At 32.6% G+C, this 23,124-nt stretch overlaps 1 protein-coding gene and 1 non-coding gene across 6 annotated transcripts in view; both read left to right on the plus strand.

Annotated features, from left to right (window-relative positions):
- The window catches only part of MIPOL1 (mirror-image polydactyly 1), a 343,108-nt gene that overhangs the window by 59,896 nt on the left and 260,088 nt on the right, over positions 1-23,124 (plus strand). For 3 of the 5 annotated variants that reach the window (XM_013046227.2, XM_004773315.3, XM_013046226.2), the window contains exons 2-3: positions 7,889-8,027; positions 8,609-8,687. In XM_013046227.2, coding sequence (XP_012901681.1) covers positions 8,669-8,687 — 19 coding nt within the window. In that variant the 5' untranslated portion in view covers positions 7,889-8,027; positions 8,609-8,668. Of the gene's footprint in view, positions 1-2,981; positions 3,122-7,888; positions 8,028-8,608; positions 8,688-12,691; positions 12,714-23,124 lie in introns of those variants that run through there. The other 2 variants (XM_045067624.1, XM_013046231.2) reach the window with 2 other exon arrangements.
- LOC123388392 lies at positions 16,122-16,274 on the plus strand. The gene has a single exon (XR_006602942.1). It is a non-coding gene; the product is annotated as a small nucleolar RNA SNORA62/SNORA6 family (small nucleolar RNA).

Genomic DNA, 23,124 nt, shown 5'->3' on the forward strand with positions numbered 1-23,124 from the left:
CCTTATTGCTGATCCTGTGAAAGATTGTTTAATGGCTTTTGCTAGCAAGTAAAAAATGCTGTATATTCTCTTGTATTATGAATGTATGTTTTAAACTGCTATGCTACAAGTGTAGAGAAACAGTGAACTCCTATGTACGCACTACACAACTTCAACAGTTGTCCTTCTTGTTGATTTTCGTTCATCTTGTTCCATCTTATTCTTCCTGTCCTATGAATCCTGCTCCCATTGCTCCCCCCGTCTCTACCTTCCCTTCCTCCACCCCAAGATGATACATACGAGTTTGTGTTACGTACTTTCACTAGTAGGCTTATGTTTGGCTGTTGTTTTGTAATACTTTGAATATTTTTGGCAGTTTTGGGATTCTCTTCATTTTCTTCTCAGTTTATAAAAGTTTTTATATAATGGTGTAAAATATCAAATTATTTATATAACTATTTTTTAGTAATCAACACATTGTAGAGATGCATTTTTCTTGAAAGAAGTGGAAGTCTTACATTTTGAAATGTAAGATCATCAGTGTTTTTTGAAAAAAATGTCTTTTTTTTTTTAAAGATCTTATTTATTTATTTGATAAACAAAGATCACAAGTAGGCAGAGAGGCAGGCAGAGAGAGAAGAGGAAGCAGGCTCCTTGCTGCAGAGAGCCCAATGAGAGGTTTGATCCTAGAACCCTGGGATCATGACCTGAGCTGAAGGCAGAGGCTTTAACCCACTGAGCCACCCAGGCGCCCCCTTGAAAAATGTCTTTAAAAATTAAAATCACACTGCTTTATTTATTTAATGGTTTAGATCACTGTACAACTGTATTACTATTAATTTTGTAAATAATATTTTTAATTCAGTTGATTTGCCATTTGGGATTTTTTTTTAAATGTGTTTTCTAAAACAGATAGTGAACGTGGACTTCTGATCCTAAGAAACTCTTTATAGTATGGTCATGAAAAGAGATAGTGCAATACTTATATATAATTTATAGTGGAAATTATAATTTTAAATGGAAGAAGAACAAAAGTGTTTCTTGAAGAAAATTGCTACATATAGTTTGGCTTATTTTTTTTCTTTTCATGCTGTATTTTTATTTTATGTATATTTATGTGTTTTTATGTATTTTATTTATGTATTATGTATTTTATTTATGTATTATTTATGTATTTTATGTGTATTTATTTTAACTATGGAATATCTATTTTAGGACCATAGTTTTATCATTAATGAAAACATTTAGTAAGAATAACTCTTAAGAAATTACCTAAGCTTTTGCAGTTGTGCAAAAGGAAGCTGTGATTTCCTAGATATTGAACAAGAAGTTAGAGCTCTAAGCCTAACGTTTATTTTACTATTTAAAGATTCTGTCCTAGTAATTGTATTTTGCAGCCTAGAAGTCTTTAACATCCCAATTTAAAAAAGCAAAATACACAGTTTGCATGCAGCACTGTCACTGAGAAAGATAAGGTAGTATAATTTTAGCAAATGGAGTAAACATTTACTAATTATACAATGTGTGAATTGCTCTTAAGTGTTCAAAACACCAGAGTACAGCTGTTTATATTGAAATATGTTGATTCTCATATGTGTGCCTCTATTTGTTAATGTCTTAGTACAAATTATTAAATAGCTTTTTGATACAATCTGTTAGTAATCATTATGATGCCTAATGAATTAATTAAGAGTTTATGTGGTTACTTATACTTTATTTTAGAAAGACATTTTCTGATAGCTGTTATTTCATTTGATTTCAAGGGGCTGCTCTTACCAGTTGTCATTGTGGATTGATTTAACTTGCTCTTATACTTTTTACCTTTGATATGCCAAGAACTTCAATTGGTTGTGTGGAAATGCAAGCCTTTGTGTGAAGCAGTAGGTAATTGCATCAGAATTTGGCACCCACATGAATCTTATGAAAACAAGCTGTTTGTTCCCTAGAGAAACTATTCTATAAGCTGACTTTGTTTTTATATTCTGTTCTGTGCTAGATTAAGTTTAGTTTAGCCTAGGGCAAAACGTTTCAGGATATTTTGGAAAATCCTAGATGTGATTAGCTCTCTGAAAATAATACTAGTTTTTAAGTTTTGCTTTTTAAAAATTTATCAGTAGGCTATGCAATGCCATTTCTATTATCAAAGTGTCATTTGTAACTGGCACTGAGAATAATTGCAGTGTTCCAAGTGGTATATTGTTTTGCCCTCCAAGTTTCAAAAACGTGAGCGCCCTATTTTTTATTTTATTTTAATTTTATTTGAGAGCCATTATTTAAACCAAATAGTTATTTCTTCTTAATTTGATGTCCTTCTGTGATCTTCAATGATGAGGAGTAATTGTAATTTCTTGATTACTAAAGCATTTAACATGGGGGAACTATGTGAAACAAATATATAATATTCATAATATAGAAAAAGTTATTTTTATTATAAACTTTTAAACTTTAAAATCCTGAACACTGGGGACGCCTGGGTGGCTCAGTTGGTTAAGCAGCTGCCTTCATTCAGCTCAGGTCATGATCCCGGCGTCCTGGGATCGAGTCCCACATCGGGCTCCTTGCTCGGCAGGGAGCCTGCTTCTCTCTCTGCCTCTGCCTGCCATTCTGTCTGCCTGTGCTCGCTTGCTCTCTCTCTCTCTCTCTCTGACAAATAAATAAATAAAATCTTTAAAAAAAAAAATCCTGAACACTGTTTGCCTAACTCTTAGAAACTCATTTATTTTAAACTTTTCAAAAAAATTCCTATATTAAATTTTAACTTTTCACTTAAACCAAGTAAGCAACCATAATAAAGTATAATTATAAAAGATTAATTAGCCAATAATAATTTTTTCAAAGTTTCAAGGGCGTCGTAAGGATTATGTCCTTTATTCATTTGAGATCTCTCAGGAGTAATAGGTACAAATAGTTTCAAAGTTTCTTGTTTAATTCAAAGGTTATTAATAAATATTTACTAAGTTAAAAATAATACATGCGCATATTAAAAACATCAAATTATACAGATAGATATTAAATGAAATAAAATACTTCCTTCTCTCATTCCTCAGTCCCCCCACCTCAACTCTTAGGTCCTTTTTTTAGAGTAACCACTGGTAATAACTTCCTATGTGTTTGCTATGCCCATTCAAGCATGTATGCATATGTAAGTATAATTTTACAATTCTCTCTATTTCACTGTATTTATGTTTATGCCTGCATTATTTTGGCTAAAGACATATTCTGGGTAGCAAAGTTATTTGTCCTACTCATTATTTTATAGCTATCTCCTAGAATAATGTCTGACACCTAATATATTAGTGCTTAACAAATGCTTGTTGAAAGAATCTTCCACACATAGTACATGCATGTATTTACATAGTACAGACTTTATAGATTTGTTTTATCATTATACCACATTTTATATTACCAATTTTCTGTTGATGAACATTTATGTTAGGTCTGTTTTCTTCCAGTCAGTGATCCATACATCCATCCATTCATCCATCCGTGCACCTGCCTGTTCATCAGATATATACTGAGTACTTACTGTATGCCACACACCTTGTAGGGATGCAGATGAAGGAATAATAAATCCTGAGCTCTGCTTGCTTGTAACTAACATATGCATAGTTGGTTGAGATATGTCAAAAACAATGAAATAAAACCTAAACAAATTAGTTTCATGAAGGCAGTGGCATTGGTAATATGATGAGAGAGAAGTTTCTACTTTAGGTAGGATGGCCAGGCAAATGAAATAAACAAAGAAAGGCAGACTAAAATATGAGAAAAAATAGTTCAAAGAGCTAGAGAAGAGAATTCTAGTCAGAGGAACTAGTAAGTGTAAAAGCTCTGAGGTAAGAATAAGCTTGGTAAGTTCAAGAAACAGAAAGAAATCCAGTATGACTAGAGTATATTTTCTCTTACAAATAAATACTGGTTCAGTGAGTGTCTTTGTACATAAAGATATATTGTATATATTTTTCTAAATCCTCTTAGTGGTAAAACTGAGGGATTAAATAGTATATATGCATTTTACATTTTGATAACTGTGGGGTGGGACCTCTCTTCTCTCTTATCCTTTCTCCCTAAACCTCTTCTTACTCTCCCTGGCACTGAAGAGCTTGGGTTGTCTACAGCTTGATAGGGAATGGACTGTGAAATGAGGCACAGCGAGTGAAAGGAATTCCTTTTAGAAGAGAATGTGCTGGGAACTGTGAATGTTTGAGAGACTTTTGTCTGATACGATGAAAATCCAGTAGTGGAACATATGCATAAATTGTGTATGTTGAGTTCTGTGATAAAATATTTGGCTCTTAGAAATAACAGGGCTCTCCTTTTGCCTTTTAATGAAATCATTTCAGTACATTCAATACAGAAATCATTTCAATACAGAAATTATCTCTACTTTCACAACTAGGAAATAAAAAATTCCGAGTTTTTTCAGTTATTATTGGATACGAGGCAGTATTACAAATGATTTCCTACTTTGACACTATTGGATTCAATTTACAAAAATTTGTGATTAAATTAAAGATGTGTTATGCCATTAACCAAAGTCGGTAAAAAAATCTTTGCTATAATATGGCTTTTATGGAAGAAGGCAGGAAGAGCTTCTCCTATTTAAAATAAGTTTTTAAAAATCCTGGGTATTGTTACATTGGTGAATCCCATTTTTAAATAAAATACCTCTCTATCAAAAAGGCATTGTTTTAATTTTAAAGGAGAAATGTCAGAATCACATAATTTTGGGGTCAGATTAGAAATTTTAGACTGTCAAAGAACACATTTTTGTTTCATGAGGTGTTTTGCTGTTGAGTAAACAGGGTCAAGTCACATTTGAGATCATAGAGATATTTGTTTAAGTTTTTTCAATCTTTATTTTTTTGATAGGCTGAAGTTAGGAAATTCTGGCGGGTACATCCAGATTACCATGTACCTAGAGAGAGAAGGGGGTATGCAGTTTCCTTAATTATGATTTATTTTTCCTCTTTTCTATGTAATAAGACCATTTCCTTTGAAAGTTAGAAAGAACTTGAAGGAATGAGTTTAGGAATCTGTGATGGAAAAGATCTTAACAGATGCCAATGCGGTCTGTTCTATTAAAGATTTTTAAAATCTTTTTTTAACCTAAGTAATTTTTCCCAACAAAACTTATAAATGAACTCTAGTTGGAAATCATTTTTATTGTGCTACTTGAACCTGGTATACATTAGTAATGATAAAGCAGTTAACTTATATTTTGTATGTGGTATGATAAGTTAATTTTTTTTTAAGATTTTATTTATATATTTGACAGAGAGAAATCACAAGTAGGCAGAGAGGCAGGCGGAGAGAGAGAGAGAGGAAGAAGCAGGCTCCCTGCTGAGCAGAGAGCCGGATGTGGAACTCGATCCCAGGACCCTGAGATCATGACCCGAGCCGAAGGCAGCGGCTTAACCCACTGAGCCACCCAGGCACCCTGATAAGTTAATATTTTGATTAAGGAGGCTAATTTATCTGGTGTCTACTGTAAAATCATCCAGCTAGTTTTAACAGAAATATATAATTTTTAATTGAGATAAATTCTTGATACCAAACCTTTAAGGTGAGGGTCAGGAAAGGAATTAGTATTTTATTAGTCTTATCTTTTGTCCTAAAATGAACAGAAATATAAAATATGTTGCATGTTTACAGAAATCTTCTATTCCTTTTACAATATGTAGATATATAAGTTGTAATTGTTTGAATCACTAGAACATCTAATTTTTGCTTGACGATATGCAAATATGCCATTAAATCTGTTTTTTAAGATTTTTCCAGTTTAATGTCTGAATCCAAATTCATAAAGAGTTGGAAAAATGAGATGTCTGAGCTATAGGATTCACAGGGATTTCATATGAAGCCTATTTAATCAGGATAACACTGTTATTAATATTCATAATGTCAGCTGGAACACAAATGACAGACTATGGGGCCTAAAAATTTTACTTGGTGAATTTATTAAAAGTAGCTTAAAAAATTAATGGAATTTAAGTAAAGTTGGTGAATATGAAAATCTTGTGTTAGCAGAAAAAAAATCTCTATTAGAACTTTCTTTAAGACCATTTTGCATTGATGTCTTTTGACAGATTTCATTGGTACTTAAAGAAGAAAGATGCATGAATGGTCATTTAAGAGGATTTAAACACATTGGCACATTAATTTTTACATGAATAATAAGTACTTTCCAAAAGCAATTAACTTACAGTGTACAAGATAAGAATTGAAAAATAAGACTGTGACATCAAGGGCAAAGAAAATGTGCTGTACATTTTAAACTTAGTGGCAGGACTTTTTAATATTTTGGTTTATTTTATTTTTATAGTTTAGATAGGATGTGACTTAGAATATGGTTATTTTAACACATTCGAAAACGTATTAGTAGAGCAATGATGCTTCCTCCCTCCACAAAAATATTGGTAGTATTAAACATTACCCTCTGCAGGTATTATTTGCATTTCATAGAGAAGTAAGCATTTGTTGTGCTATTGGTAATATCCGAGAATATATTCAATTTTATAGACAGTCAAAGCGATGATTCTGATTGGGTTTAGTGATTCAAATACTTATGTGTTAACACAGATTTGTTGATTATAACATAACTTAAATGTATAATAAATAAACTTCTTAGAGTTTAGTGTGAGAAATTTAGCCAAGATCCTTCTGAGTAGTGTACGAATGAATTTGTTCTGAATTTTAGCCTGCAGAAGTAAAAAATTGGGAATGGTGTTAAGTAAAAGTGGAATGATTTGATTTTGTGTACCACCTGTTACTCTTTGTTTTCAAATGTGCTTCTAGTGGCATTATACCAGCTCTCTAGTTTTTATTTTATTATTAACGTTCATTAAAAACAATTAATTTTAGACCATTATGTATAATTATAATCACACAGTATTTTTGTTTTCTATTTTTCAGAGATTATTTTTCATGAAAATTTTAGTACTTATAAAAACCATAGTTGAGTTATTATCTGCAACAGTCCACTTAAGGTTTACCAATGAGAGAATATAGGCATTCGCCTGGCAGTTCAGACGGATACCAGAAGTTTCACTTGTAGCCTGTCAGTGTTATATATGAGCGATTTTGTTTCATTAGACCTAACAGGAATTGCCTAGTATGTTTTAGGACTCATATTCAGAGTTTTGATTAGAAAAAGCATTAATAACCAGAAATGATCACAGTATAAACTATATGTTAATTTTTCTGTGTAAGGAGTGAAATCAAATTGATTGATATATTCGTTTTTATTATTTCTTCTAGTAGCTTTTTAAAAGGTAGTAGGTTTGGGGAAGTAGTTTTTGTTTTGTTTTTTGGCTCTGAGATATTCACTTACATGTCCAGGAGAGGGCAGCATTTTACTATCTCAGGCTCATAAAAAATTAGCCCTGCTTAGACTGTCAATGTTTCTTGTAATTACTCCCAGTATATTTGTTGCTTGCTTATGAATTAACTTGCATTTATGGAACTAAATCATTTCAATCATTTAATTACACCTGAGGAGCTGAACTATAATTGCTTGCTTCCAACTAGGATCTGATATGGCTTGAGCAGTATTAATTTGGTGTTTACTTTTCTGAGTGCTAAAAGCATTAAAATGATTGTGCAGTGGGATTACATTTTACTAATTGCTGGCATTCATTAGCTGGGTAAATGATGAGGAAGAGTGACTGTATATTGCAGAGGGATAAAATTATGGTTTTAAATAGTATATTACTAAGCACATTAAGGCCTGTAAGACATGTTTTAAAATACTCCAGAGGTTATTAAAGACTGTATTTTCTACATGTCTTGCTATATGAATCTCTTATTAAAAGACTGCAATTATTATTAACCTTTTTGGGCAATATGTAGGGAAATGGCTTCATTGACTGGGACATATTTCTTTGATATTAATAACTTCCTATATTTTCAGCTAATCCAAAAGTAAATGAGGAACTTAGAAAAAGATTGCCAACTCCAGATCAACATATTTAGAGAAAATTGGAAAAGGAGAAGCTTACTACAGCTTTATTTGAGGACTTTTTAAAAGAACGCAGAGTTCTAGCTGTGAGGTAAATCAAATTTTATTCTCCTTAAAAAGCATGCCAAGGGAAAAAAAAACCCTTGTATACCCTTTGTCATGTTTATTATGAAAACAAATGCAAGACAAATATCAATAATTCCATAAGAATAATAGTCATTATGTTTAAAAAAATTCAAATAGTAGTCTTAAATTATTTTTATAAGTATAAAATGTTTCATTTCAAAATATACATTGTAAATTCAAATCAATAAATTTGAAATTTTTGGTATGAAGTTTATGACATATAGAGTATACATTTTATTTTTCTTAAATTGTTGGAGTTAGAAAAAGCTCAAGTTAGATAAAATAAATGGTTCTCTAACCAAAGGAACAAGAATGTCTAGAAGCTTAACCTGAACTGTATTTACTAAAATGTAAGTGTGAAAGAAAGAACCTTTCTCTGAGAAAAAAGATTTAATTTCACCTGTTGAAATATACAGTTAATAGTCCCATTATAAATGTTTTAGAAAACCATTTATCCTATAAATTCTCTGTTAAACAAAGGTAAGGTTTAGCTGTGTTCTGATATATTGTTTTAAGTTTATTTATCTAGAGTTGGCTTTATTTTAGCTTCAAATCTTGGAGCAAAAACCAGAGACATTGCCAGAGCAAACAAGAACAGAAGTACAAATGGAGGACTGGTCAAAAGGTAAGGACTTTTAAGGTATTAATACCAAACCCCAGGTGTTGTGCGAGTTCAAGGCACTGAATGAAGTGTGTTTGTTCTAACCAATATATTAGACGGAGGCAGACAAGCGTGCACGCGTGCGCGCACACACACACACACACACACACACACATACAAAGAAGGAGGCATATACAAAGAGACCCACATACTGTAAAAGAGACACAAAGAAAAACACACAGAGAAAGAGAAACACACAGAGGAAGAGATACTGAGAGAGAAAGAGGGAAACAGAGACGCAGGGAGAGAGAAAGAAACACACATACACACAAAGTGATGGAGAGAGGAGACTGAGAGAAGGACTGATATAGAGATGCATACAGAGGGCCACCCTCAGAGAAAGAAACACAAACAAAGAGACATAGACACAGGGAGGGAGATACAAAAGTCAAAGAGGGAGGCACAGACACACATGTGGAAGCACAAACACAAGGATACACGCACTGAGATGCACAGAGGAGACAGCAGGGTAAAAGAACACAGTAGAAAGAGAGACATACAATGAGAGAGACAAGGGAAAACACACATACACACACAGAAAGACAGACACACAGTGAAAGATGAAGATGCACACAGATAGAAAGAGACACATATATGTGGAGAAAGACAGCTGCACTCAGAGAAACAGAGCAAGACACGTTCAGATACAGAGACATGTGGAGATAGGTGTGCACTGAAAAATGCACTCAGAGACACCCGAAGAGAGATGGACCCAAGGGGCCTGAGGTAGAGCCAACAGAGACATGGCAGAGATGTGCAGATGGAGACAGAGAAAGACCCTCCTAGACAGAGACAGAGAGAGACGGGAAGACAGAATCCCAGACAAGAAGAGAGACAGAAGATGCACAGGCAAAGGGAGAGAACAGCCAGAGATGAAACACAGTTTAAAAGACACACAGACTGAAAGACGGTCTGAAAAGCAAAGAGAGATGATAGATAGATAGACAGACGGACAGACAGAAGACAGACAGACACACACATAGGTAAGCAGGGCAGGCTGGTAAGGCACAGCTGTCTCCCTAAAGAGCAATATAGAGAGCCATAAAGAGAGAGGTTTAAAAAATGTTAGTTTTTTTTTTAATGTTAGATTTTTTAACTGAGATCTCTTATAGTAAAATATTGCAAATCTGGAATCCCTAGGAAACGATTATTCTGAATATAGTGTTGCATGTAGTTAAAGCTCTGTGTACATTGTTTTTATTTCCTCTTAATTTTCTATTAAAAATTAGATTATTACTGAAACATGCAGACATGTCTCCCTTTTTTGATTCCCCTCCCCCAACAGGGGTCTTCTTCCACCATATATCAACCACACAGTTACCATTTTCAGAAGGTTAAAGACCATTTTGGGGTACTATTCTATTACCATTTTATTATATATGTTAATAGTTACATATTCCTTTGAATTATAGGAAGATGCTCTGCTTTCTGAGTATAATTTTTTCTGATTTCTGCACTTGTTTTTGATTTCCACATGTACAAATTTTTTTTGCAGTTTCTACCTACCATTAACAAGCTTTCTCTAGACTGTTTGTTATGATTTTAGAATCCAGGTAGCTGATTGAATTGCGTACAAAGTAATAACAAGTAATATCTGGGTGAGGTAGTTATAGGTATTTAATTCAAAGTTTATGGTTTTAGTGAATGGGCTTTATGACACTTAATTTCCATCTGTTTTCTTTATATTCAAGTTTGTGCTGGTGTGAAGCAGGGAACTAATTTTTGGTAGCTGTTTTTATTCATTTATGCAAATAAACAAGAAACATTCTTCTTTTCAAGGGCTCAAAGCAGTTTACTCAATTTATGTACAATAATAAGGAAAGAGGAAGTAAATAATGATGCCCCTGTTATTTTTGTTCCCTATTCAGAGGTCACATTGCTGTGGAAGTCATGTTGTTCACATTATAGACAAAAGGATCTCTACGGAACGAAAGGAATTATTTTTACTATATCTAAAGCTACAGACTGTGGAGGGAATACTTTTCATAAGTATAGAATAACCAGGAAAGAAGTTAAGGAAGGGAACTGCTAAAGCTGTAGGACACCTACAGAAAGGAAGGTTTTAGGGCTAAAGATATAGATTCATAAATAGTTTGCAGAAGGCACAGACCACAATAGATGTGACTGAAACATCATTAAGAAAATTTGCATTTTTACAGTTTTTTTTTTTTAACATCAGAAATAGGAATAAGGCATTCCTTTATATAAAGGCCTATTAATGAAACATTACTGAGGAATAAAATTAAATAGGTAAATATAATGTCTTTTGAATTTTGTGATATAATTGATATATTTAAAATCTAACATGGTCATTGCCTTGACATTAAGATTCACAGGAGTTATAAAGCACAGATTGCTTCAAAGCTGTTTCTTAAACTAGTATTCATAGTCTGCTTGGGTAATTAGTTATTTTATTTAATATTATTTTACTTGTTTTTTTTTTAAAGAAATGGAGCCAACTAAAAACTTGTATTACACCGATATGTCTTCATGTTACCTTATTCTTTTTATTATAAGGAATGCTACAGTATATCTTCTTTTCCTAGCTCTATTGTAGAAACATTGCTGAAATATTTGACATGCCAGTTGATGCGGTATATAATGTGAACAGATGAAACCGTTTACTGTTTTTGTCAGTATTGACAGTTTAGAAAATATAAAGCTGTGGTTGGTAGGTAGAATGGGTGAGGGCATCTACAGAACGTGTCCAGGTGGAGGATGTTTGGTGTTGTTGGAAGCAACGCGTGAGTGAATCAGCATGTGTTGCCAAGTGAGCATTGGTAACGTCTTCTGGTTTCTTAAGAAATAAATGAGGTCTTGCCCTTTTGTGAAAACTTTCTGTTTGTCAGGGTTTTTCTTGTTTCTGCTTTTTCAGGAAGAAAAAAAAATGGAATGTTAAAATCAAAGGATGTATGTAAAGTTTGCCCCCTAGAGTGAGTTGTTATGTGATTCTTTTGATTGGTTGTTGCACCCTTTTAAGCATTTACTTATTTATTTACTTAACTATGTTAGAAAAAAGGCACGAGAGTCAGAAATCTTTGTAACTTTTTGGAAAAGTATGATAAATTTCTGGATGTTTCTTATTACATTTTGTTGTTTTTTATTCAATTAGCAGACACATGGTTTAGTTGTTTAATATTTAGAGTGCACAACAGTCCATGGAAAATAGCTTACATATTTATAAACAAACTTGTCTGCCATAAGGATACGTATCTATAATAATATCGGGAAAAATCTGGACGCCATTTAAATTTAGAATATGGTGAAACTTATTTAAATTTAAAACCTTTAGGGGTCAGTGTTCCCTAAGAAAGGTTAAAAAAGGTTACTGTGCCTACCCAAATTAAATATTAAGTCTACTGTATTTTAAATATTTCTTACCAAATGAAGGCAAGAAATGGTAAGAATCATATAGCTTGAAGAAGCTTCAGACAAAAACCTTTGAATTTTACAGGTTTCTTCAATATGATTTTTAGGTTTACTATTTTAGGTAATTGTATTTAATATGTAGTTTATGCATAGTTATTTTTACTTATATGTATTATCTCAATTTAGATATGAATCATGTGTTTTTAAACTATTTTCTTTTAAGCTTACAAAACCAACATGATTCTAAATTGTTGTGGAAACTTTGTCATTTGAAACTTGAGATAAAAAGCCACTGCTAGAAGTGCTTCGAGTCCTTTCATATTGTAGTTTACTGGAGGCCAGCAAATTTTTAAAAATCTTAACTTACTGAATTTAAGTAAAAAGCAACTGTCCTCTTTACTTTAGAATTAGGCTAACAATTATCTTTTATATCCATGATTCTGATGGTTTCTCTACTAAGCAAAATAAACAAGTAAAACCCAGCAAAAGGTAACTTGTCAGTGATTTGTTAGTTTCTTATTGAGTCACAATACTGTTTATTTTTGCTTGGCACTTGGAACCTGTGTGTCACGATCAGCCTCTTTTATTATTGGTTCATCTATCTTTCTGTCTTTTCACAAAGTACGTATTCTTTTTACCTTTTGTCCATCTGTTGTTCTGTAATTGAATTATACTAAAACTATTGCGTGATTTGTAAGTATTTTATAAAGGGAGACATCTTTAGAAATACTATAGAAGAACATCTAGCATGATTTTAAATGTCTGATCATTGTGACTTAAATATGAGTATAGAATCTCACATCATTTTCATAAACTTTCTTTTTAAAGCAGAGAAGAAGAAAATGGTGAGTTGCATAGAATGGCCATCCATTTCTACCAGCAAAGTAGCTGGTAGGAAAAAAAAATGAGATTCCTAGGCAATATGATTAGACACTATTTGAAACTCAGAGTTTTAAAATCTAGATAATCATTCCTTGTTAAATTACAGAACTTGAATTATGTTTAATAATTGGCTTTCTATTAAGTAATGACATATTTTCCTTAAAAAGTATTACATGTTTTTGTTTGTTTCATAGCAGAAGGTAAATTTTATGGAGAACCAGTGTGTTTAATAATTTCAATAAAATGTTAAAAGGAGAAGGAACACAAATTTTGGAGCTAGACAGAGCTGGGTTTCAGGTTTTTGATCTTCCACTTGCTACCTCCTAGACTTGAGCAAAAATTTCATAATTTTAAGCCTGAGTTTTCCTGTGTATGGAATAGGGAGGTGATTTCTTTAGGACTGTTTTGGAGATTAGGGATTATGTATGTAAAAGCGCTACAACAACACCTGAAAAAGATTAATTTATCTAATCCGTATTTCACGTACCAGAATGATTATTTTCACCAGTGTGATGGTGATGGTTTTTTACAGATGCTTAAAAAAAAAAAAGATTGATAACATACTTAACAGGACCTAAATAAATGGTGGTAATTGTTTTCATTGTTATTCTACCCAGCTGTCAAAGGTAGATCTATTAAAAAATTTCACAACTATTAAGAAACAGAAACAGTGGTATTTGAAATAGTTATTATTAGTTTTATAAAAATATTCTTTTCAAATATCATGTCCACAATACCACTAGAAACTTGATTTTTCAAAGCAGCATAGCTTGTATTGCTATGTTTATGTTTGTTAGAATAGAATATAAAATCAATAATCTTCATTTAGGGTTGAGTCTAATTTTGTCTCTATTGAAATCCGAATTGCAATAAAAATCTTCAGACTAGTGGCACCACACAATGTACCTTCCGTTTCCTTTTGGCAAATGTGCTGTAGAAGAGTTAAAAAAGAACATGTTCTTGGTCTGATTAAATTTATTACTTAACTCTGTAGGACCTAAGGTAGTAGAGTGTGGTAGCTTCCCACACATGACCATCTAGAATATTTTCGAAGAGTGGTTTTAGGACAACTGACAGCTGGTCAACAAGGACTGATTCATTTACAGAGGAAATGCTAAGGCTACTCTTAAAAGAATGATTGAGGCTCTACTCTTCCATAAAAAATTTTTTTTTCTCTTATTTTAAATAACTTTATTTAAATAAATGTGATTCTTTGTGTCTTTATTTTTAAGTTTGATATGAATGATTCCATTAACTAGTATTGGCCTCCATTGAAAAACGGAATAAAAAAAAACGTTTACAAGAGCAACTTAAGTTTTCTAACTGGTTATAAGGTTACGTATGGTATTTTGAGATTCACTGCTTATGATATGAATTATTCACACTTGCGAATTTATGCCTTAAGTTGTATTTTTTTCCTTTATTTTTTTGCAGTTTTTAAATAGACTTTATTTTGTAGAGGAGTTTTAGGTTCGCAACAAAATTGAGAGGAAAATGCAGAGTTCCCACTATACCCCTTACTCCTTATCCCTCTATCCCCCAACACACACACACACATATACACACACACACACACACACGCGCGACCTTTCCCACCATCAACATCCCCACTGTAGTGGAACATTTGCTACAATTGAACCTACCTATAAATTCTGAATAAGGGAAAAAGTTTGCGGGATGGTGGAAGTCTCATCTTTTATTTTGTTTTGTTTTGTTTTTATTCAAGTGTTTTAAATCAGTTCAGGCAATACTCTTCATGTGGAATTCTCATTACACCTTTGGTCCTTCATTTTTAAAAATGATAATTATTAAGATTAAGCACAAAGAGTGGTAAATTTCTTTTTTTTAGTAAGTTTCATTCTCCCCCATTATTTCTGTACTATTGGTATGATCCTCTCTTTGTACAACTTGTAACTATTTCTTTGATTTAAGGAAATCCAACTCTACTTTTATGTGTAAGTACTATCAGATTTATTTGTGGCCATGAAACTATGAATTTTTTTTGAAATAGAAAAAATTACCTGAATTTTTCAAAAGTTTTTTGCTTTGTTTTAAATTCTCCATCCTTAAGATTCTGAGATCTTTGATAAAAATCCTCATTGATTTCTGGTTACGGCCCTTTCATGCTAAAGGACTTTTTGGAACACACAGTTACAACACGTATCTTAATACAATGTTACTGAATCTTTAATTTTTTTTTTAGAAATTAAGATTTTAGCTTATCGTATTTAAGATAACCATTGTGGTCTTCCTAGTGGCTGTATTTTTCACCTTTAGTGTGATCATTATAAAGTCCTGGGTGTACATTGGCATTTTGTTGATTTTGGAGATCTGAATCAATACACATTGGTGTATAGACTGAAATTATAGCCATTTACACAGTGGGTCCAGGTTGACTGGCTATTTATAGAGTAGCACTGATGTGACTACATTTACTCACTAGTTTTGGTTATCAATAAATCTGGTAATTGAATAAAAAATTGGGGGGTCACTAAATACTCCAACTGTGTGTGTGTGTGTGTGTGTGTGTGTGTGTGTGTGTAATTCAGAACAACCTACCATATGGGACATTATTATCTTTTGGGGAGTAGTTTCAGATGCAGGTTTTCTTTGCGATTTTGCCTTTTGTGTTTTTTGTTTTTTCTCAGGGAATATGAAAAGCAAACAACAAATCAGGCCACAAAATTTTGAAATTTCATAGTCTAAATGACTAATTAAAAATATTCTAATTTGTAGCTTTGGGGTAAATTCAATAATTATTTGCCAAAGAGTAAAACTGTGCTAATAAGATGTAAATTAAAATAATTATTTTTAAAAAATCCTGTTTGACTTTCATTTTTCATTTTTGAGAGTCTAGTCTTTATATATGGAAACTTTCTGGTACTTTACAATCAGGATGCTGCTAATGGGTGAAAAATTAAAAGTGATCATTTCATATTGAATTATATATTATTATATAATTATACTTGTTAAATAGATACAGAGTATATTAGTTTTTGCTAATTAAGCATTTTTAAAATTAAAATTAAATTCTCTTTTTTAATGTCGCTCCATTGGCTGTACCTAGGATAATTTGACATGCCAAAACACAGTAATGTTTATGGATTTTGAGCGATTTTAGTATAGAAATATAATAAAAATTGAGCACATGCACATTATTAGAGCTTAGAGTTGAGGCCTCTGGTTGGCCGATGAACTGGGAAGTGTAGGTAGTGTGCTACGTACTGTCCCGTCTTTCACTAATTCCACAAGGGTCTCTGGCCTAATGAGTAGAGTTTGATAGTAATTCTTGCTACAAGCATTAAACATAAATAAATAAATAAATAAATAAAAATTAGGCAAGATACACCTGATTTCTTTCTTTAATATCTTTTTTATTTCTCCCCCCATTCAAAATTTTCAGATTAATATTGATCAGATTAGGATAGATAGGTTTTATTAAGCATTAGTTTTCTTGAACCAACAATATGTATTAGGGGAAATATGGTAGGAAAGATAGAACAAACACATAATCTTTAGTATCAGGCTTGTGTATAAGCATTTGGAATATGGAGTATAGAGTATTCTGGATTCTTTCCACAGATTAATGAATTTATGGAAAGAATTCCTATTTTAAGTAGATTAGATATTTTTGAATTTTTGTTTAAAAATCAAATGTTGCAAATTTGGAGTCACTGAAGCCTTTTACACAATCGTTTTTAAGTGTGTAAAGTTAAGTAATGATTTCGTTTTAGCAAATCTGTTTCCTTTTAGAAATCTTCAGTGTCCATATATTGTAGTCAACTAGTATAGAGTATAGACCAGGACAGGCTGCATTAGTCCAGGTAAGAAGACCAAATATAAAACAAAATTTTCATTAAAAAGCCAATACTTGATCCCCTGAGAATGCCATAGAGACTTCCTCTGCATTTTTAATAGGCTATTTGCTCTCTAAGATGTTCTGTATTGGTCTTTTATTAGGTTTTTTTTTTTTTTTGAAGTCTCTTCTTCCTTAAGTCATTTGCAATGAAAATATAATTTTTTTTTTACTTTTCTCGAGCTTTTTTTTTTTTTTTGCTTAGATATTTAGTGCCTTTTTTTTTTTTTCTTCTTTTTAAAGTTACGAATGTTAACTCTGGTATGGGGCTGATGACACTATAGTATAACTGACTAACAGGGCACTACTACAGTAGTCATGGTTGACTGATGAAATGGGAGTCCCCTACCTTTTCCTTTCATGCTTTGGGTTTTGTTTTGTTTTGTTTTGTTTTGTTTTCCTAGAGAAACAAATGGTAAATTTGAATAAAACACATCATTTGCATAGAAAGTTATGTAATGATGCCATATAGAGTATAATGATTTCCTAAAACCTTGTATTTAAAGTAACCTGAATTACAATGAGAGATAAACAGAATATTTACCCATCCCTTATGAGCTGCTGCTGATATGTAAATTTATTCTTCTACTTTGCACAAATATACTTTTGAGCTACTGCTTAAACACTTTGAGGTCCTTAGTCAAACAGTTTTAATGATGCCTCCAATATTATGAAAGTGTGACATTTGATGAATGTCTCATATAGTTTTGATATCTGGGCACATGTCAACAAAAAAAATTGAACATTGGTTTGTCATGCAACACCTAGATAATTTATAATTTTACTGTTTATATCCATCTTGACATTTTTTATCTGCCAAAGGCAGGTTTCATTTGGAATCTTAATCTGAGATTTATTTGGTGGATCTGGAAATCATAGCTAGGGTTCCCACAGGAAATGGTCCATCTACCAACAGATTAAATGGCAGTCCTGCAGTTGTTAGGGGAGCTCTGCATTTAACACACATGCATACTCATTCAGTCAGCACTGTGGAGAAAAATTAAAGTAGTAACCCAGGTTTAGGAACAATGTAGCTAAAAAGTCCCATATTTGCTGAATGACAAAGGGTTATATAGCAGCATTTCATTTTATTATTCGTGCTTGAATTTCTTGTTTGCTCTGTTGAGTCTGCTGACGAATACTAATAAATGCCTGCAACAATCCAGACGAGAGATGCCTGGCAACAAAGCTATGCGGTGGACCTCCCTGATCTTCTCCAGTTCACAACCTGACCTTTTGAAAAATTGGCTGGGCTAAGCTGCAGAATTTGGGTGTAATGGTTATTGTTAACTCCAGCTTTAGGATTTATTAATTTGTGTGATCAAGACTTACCTATACTTCAAAGTTTCAAAAGACCAAACACAATCATCCATCCATTAGAACTAACATTGTGTTTCAGTGATTTCCACTTAGTGTCTGACGGGTGATTCTTCTGTTTTGTTTTTCAAGTTTAAAAATGCTCTTAAATAAAATGAAAGGCACAAGTGAAGAAAATCTGTTTTGGTTATTGGAAAAGTTAGCATCTGTAAGTGTTTTATGAAATTGTTGAATTCATGGACAGTAGGTATGTGTTCATACTTAACAAACAAAAACTAGGAAATTATGAAACCTATTTTACTTGTAGTTGTGAAAATTTAAGACTTAACCTAGTTTGTTCATATTTTTTATTGCTTTATATAAATTATTCTTATAACAAAAATTTAGAAAGACCGAAAGGGTTAGAAATGTATAGTAGGTAGCAAAATAATTCATATCATTGAGGCAAAAAAGGGATAAATACCACTTGTGTTAATTAATAAAATTTTAGGACAGTTTTCACAATTATTTCAACCTAGATAGTATTTGCAGTGGTTTCAATAAGATGGTACAAGTTTACAGAGCTTTAATTTATGTGATATGTTCATAAGTTAATTAGGTAGCCTAAGCTTTAGGAGATTACACTATTATACTGTGTTCATGGTTTTCACACAGTGAAGGATGTTAAAATTTAGAATCTGAAACATTGTAATAGAATTTAGTTCTTACACAGAAATCTGATCTCTTCTCCAATAGAGTGAATTTTGATGTGCTTTTGACTATTTGGACTTGATAAAGCAAACACTTTTTAAAATTTGGTATAGTATCACCACTTAAAATAGCCTTTTCATAATAAAACAAATAACAAAATTCCAGTAAAATAATTTTCAGGCTCTAGCCAGTGGATAATTTGAAATAAGTCATCAGTTGTCTTAATCAAAGATGAAATAACCTCAACCTCACCAATTCTTTTTGATATTTATTCTAAATATGTAACCACATATAGGAATATAAAAGATGTAGCTCATTTTGAATGTTGAACCTTCATGTGCAAATGAATAAATTATGTGATATTGGCAGGTGTCGTGATTTTCCGACTTTATAAACCTTTGTAAACTCTTACTTCAAAATCCGATAGCTATATGCTGCCTCTGCCCCTGATATGTTTTTGACTTCTCATTATATATATTACACCCTTAATAGAACTACATAAGACTTTGTATCTGTGCTTTCCAACATGGTAGCCACTGGCTGTGTGTGGCTATGAGCACTTGAAATGTGGGCAGTGTTTATGTAGACCAATGAAAAATGAAAGTTATACTTCCTTTTACTTCGTATTGCTGCTCAAGCCAAATTATATTAAAACCTGAGAGAGTATACAGTTTGACAGATTTGCATTTTTTTAAGCCAGAGAGATCCAGAAGTTATCTAATTTCTTGTGACTCCCAAGTTAGAATTTCTGAAGGATAACTGCCTGTGCACTACTAGCTATAGTCCTGATTATATCTAATATTGTGCCAATATAGTGAATGCTTAAGTTGTGTTGCAGAAACAGGCTATTTAAATTTCTCATTTTTTTTAAATGTATGTTTAAACCACTATTTTTTTTAAGGATTTTATTCATTTATTTGACAGGCAAAGATCACAAGTAGGCAGAGAAGCAGGCAGAGAGAGAGGAGGAAGCAGGCTCCCTGCTGAGCAGAGAGTCTGATGCGGGGCTCGATCCCATAACCCTGAGACCATGACCTGAGCTGAAGGCAGGGGCTTTAACCCACTGAGCCATCCAGGCACCCAAAATTTCTTATTTTCTTGCTATGGGATTGAATCTACAGAAATATACTGTTGAATTTTCTTTCTGTACAATGAGTTTTCTTTCAGGATCTTTTCCTAGTGTCAGGATTTCTAAATTTCAAAGTCCTATTACTCCTGTAACTTACTAGTTTTATAATCTGATATGTGCTTTGTTAAATCAGTAGGTGTTAACTATAAGTTTTAACCTCATTAAATATTTTCTCATTATATTGTATATTTCTCATCCAATGAGCTAGCATTATATTTATTTTTATATCCATGTCTTTGGATATTTTAATAAGAAATTTAAAATTATATTTTATTTATTCTTTTTGTATTTTAATTTAAAAATCTTTTGCTTAAAAAAAAAAAAAAGACTTTTGCTTTTAGCCAAGCAGAATTTTGCAGATAACAATAGCTAACATTTATTGAGTGTGTACTCTGTGCTGACACTTTTCCAAGAGATTATATAATTTAAATAATTTAATCATTATAACAACCTTTTGAGATAGGTGCTGTTATTATATACTTTTATTGGTAGGGAAGTAATTTGCTAAAGGTCATACAGCCATGTGGTGGAGCCAGAATTTAAACCCTGCCGTTTGTCTTTAGCTCATGCACTGTGGTTTTGCTTGGAAGATCTAAATACACCAGTGTTCTACTTGGAGGGTCTAACCTTTTCTCTTGTACGCACTCATAGTAGGTGAGACCACTTTGATATGGCCCAATTTTCTGATGTCTTTTTCTTTTATGTTTGGTGGGGAGCAGGAAAGCACTTGTATGCATCTGTGTGGAAAACTAACCCTTCTCTGCATAAAAAAGGAAACAGCATTATTTAGTAAAGGAAATAAATAGTATTTGTACACACACACACACGCACACACACACAGATAACCTACATTTAACTTACTTAAGGGATTGGTAGAAGTTATTTGGAGCCACTAACTGATACTTTTGTTCTGATTATGTTGAAACTAATGTTCACTTAGAGAAATCCTTAACCATTGAAAAAAGACAACATCTTTTGTTTAAAATATGGGGCTACCATATTAATTACATCATTACATCAATTTTACAGTCTTATTTAGTAGCAAAAGACTTATTTACAGTCTTATTTAGTGTCATGTCATTTTGATGTTGTTACATATGGTGGTAATGGACAGTATACAGAAGAAAGAAGCAATAAGCATGAGATTTTTGTTCTTTTTAAATTTATAAAATTACATGCTATAGTATAAGTAATCATCTGTCCTCTCCAAAAAAAGTGTTTAAAGCAGTGGGACCAATTATGTGAGCAAGCATCAAGAGAGCACATTAGCAGATTGCCTCCTTTATGGTTCATGTCAGGTATAAATTTCCCTAAGTAACACCTGCATCTGAAGGTGCAAGAGATCCATTTCTTTGAATATACTTGCTTATAATATTTCTATTGCCTTTTTTCTTTTCTGTTCCTGAGCTCTCAGGTAGCTGGCATGTTGCTATTCTGAGTAACCCTGGTAGGGATCCCTAGAGACAATTCTAGCTCAACCACTCTGAAGAAACAGCTCTGTAAACAGTATTGACCCCCCCAGGGGACCATCAAATCCGTTTACACAGATACCAGTTGTCACAAACTATTTACAAAGCCAGACAGAACAGAATTTCCCAGCCTTTAAGAATCCCTATTTGATTCTAGCCACCTCCTCCCTTCTGTGTAGTAGTTGGGAAATAACAGTTATTTTTGGCCATGAGTCATGATTTGTTGAGTAGCATCAGTTTAACTGAGTGTATTATACATTAACTAATGTACAGTTGTCTAGAGAATCGAACTCAAGGGGGATCTTAGAGATTTCTTTCCTAGAGTAGGAAATGGTATAATATTGTCAATTTTTTTAGAATAAGGAATTGAGAATTTAATAGCAATGCTAGCATTGAGAGAGTTGACGATACTAATACCTCCAGAAATAAAGAGAATTTGTTAGATCGTGAAAATCATCCATTGGAAACAGCATGAAAGTCACTGGAGTGACATAAGGTCTTCAAATATATGTTGCAGGTAGCCAGGCACATGTATTAAGTATTAACATTCCCCCCAAATCTTAATGAAATCCACCCATTTTGCCCAGATGAATAAACTGTCTTTAACAAACAACAGCAATTTGAGGAATACCTAGTAGTGATCCTCTGTAACATAATTTTCAAATGGCCATAGGATAAGTTTATATGGTAGTGATATTAATAGCAAAATTTAGGAAATATATTTGGTTTGAAGTAGTCATTTTCTCATGTCCAGTAATATAGTGTGCTCACAGAAGAGCAAATAAAGTAAATAAAGGAATTGATAGTAGTTATAAAAATTCCCTGTCGTTTAACTCTTAGGAAAGAAAGACTTCAGCATCTTATGAAGTATGAAGAAGAGATTGATAATTTATTCTCTAAGTCCATATGGAGAAATGTATTTAAATAGTATTAATTATGTTCATCATAATGATAGAACAGTTAACAAGGACATTGATTAAACGCTGAAGCAGATTACTAAAGAAAGTTATAGAGTTTCCATTTAAACCATGTGGAAGAGAGGAATTAATAGGATAATTTTAGTTTTAAGCTTTCATCTGCCTAGAGATAAGAGTTTGAATCAGAAGTGAATATGATTTTTTCTTTTAAACATTTATCTTTCTAATTGACTGTTGTGCAAAACAGACCTATAACGTCCCTTTTTGTTGCACTGTATTGCCTTAGATACTTATATTTCTATATGCAGTGCCTTTCTATGCATCACCCTCAGGTGATGGGGCAATCCGAATAGCTCAACTGAAGCTTTTAGTAGCGTCACCCACTTATCACTTCATAATGAATGGCCTTTCTTCTGGGCTGGAGAGTTTAGGGAAGACAACTGAAGATTGAGGTAGAGTCAGTAAGTGATATCATCTTCTATTGATTGGAGACAGTACTAACTCAGAAACTGAATTTAAGTCAGGCTTTGAAAAGGGTAAAGAAAACTTGGCAAAATGCAATATGGTATAGCAGTTTCTTAAATTCTGACTTGAAAAGTCAAAAGTACATCATGCCTGTAAGTTACTCTCAAGTGTTATGGGAAAAAGTACATGTGTAGATGGGCAGGTAGGTAGAGTTGGAGAGAATGAATAATAAAGCAAATGTGGTAAAATGTTAACATCTGGAGAATCTGGGTGCCTTCGTCCAGTATAAAGGAATTCTTTGTACTGT

This window comes from Mustela putorius, unplaced genomic scaffold, assembly GCF_011764305.1.
Source record: "Mustela putorius furo isolate JIRA1106 unplaced genomic scaffold, ASM1176430v1.1 tig00003898_pilon_pilon_pilon, whole genome shotgun sequence".
Taxonomy (NCBI): Eukaryota; Metazoa; Chordata; class Mammalia; order Carnivora; family Mustelidae; genus Mustela; species Mustela putorius.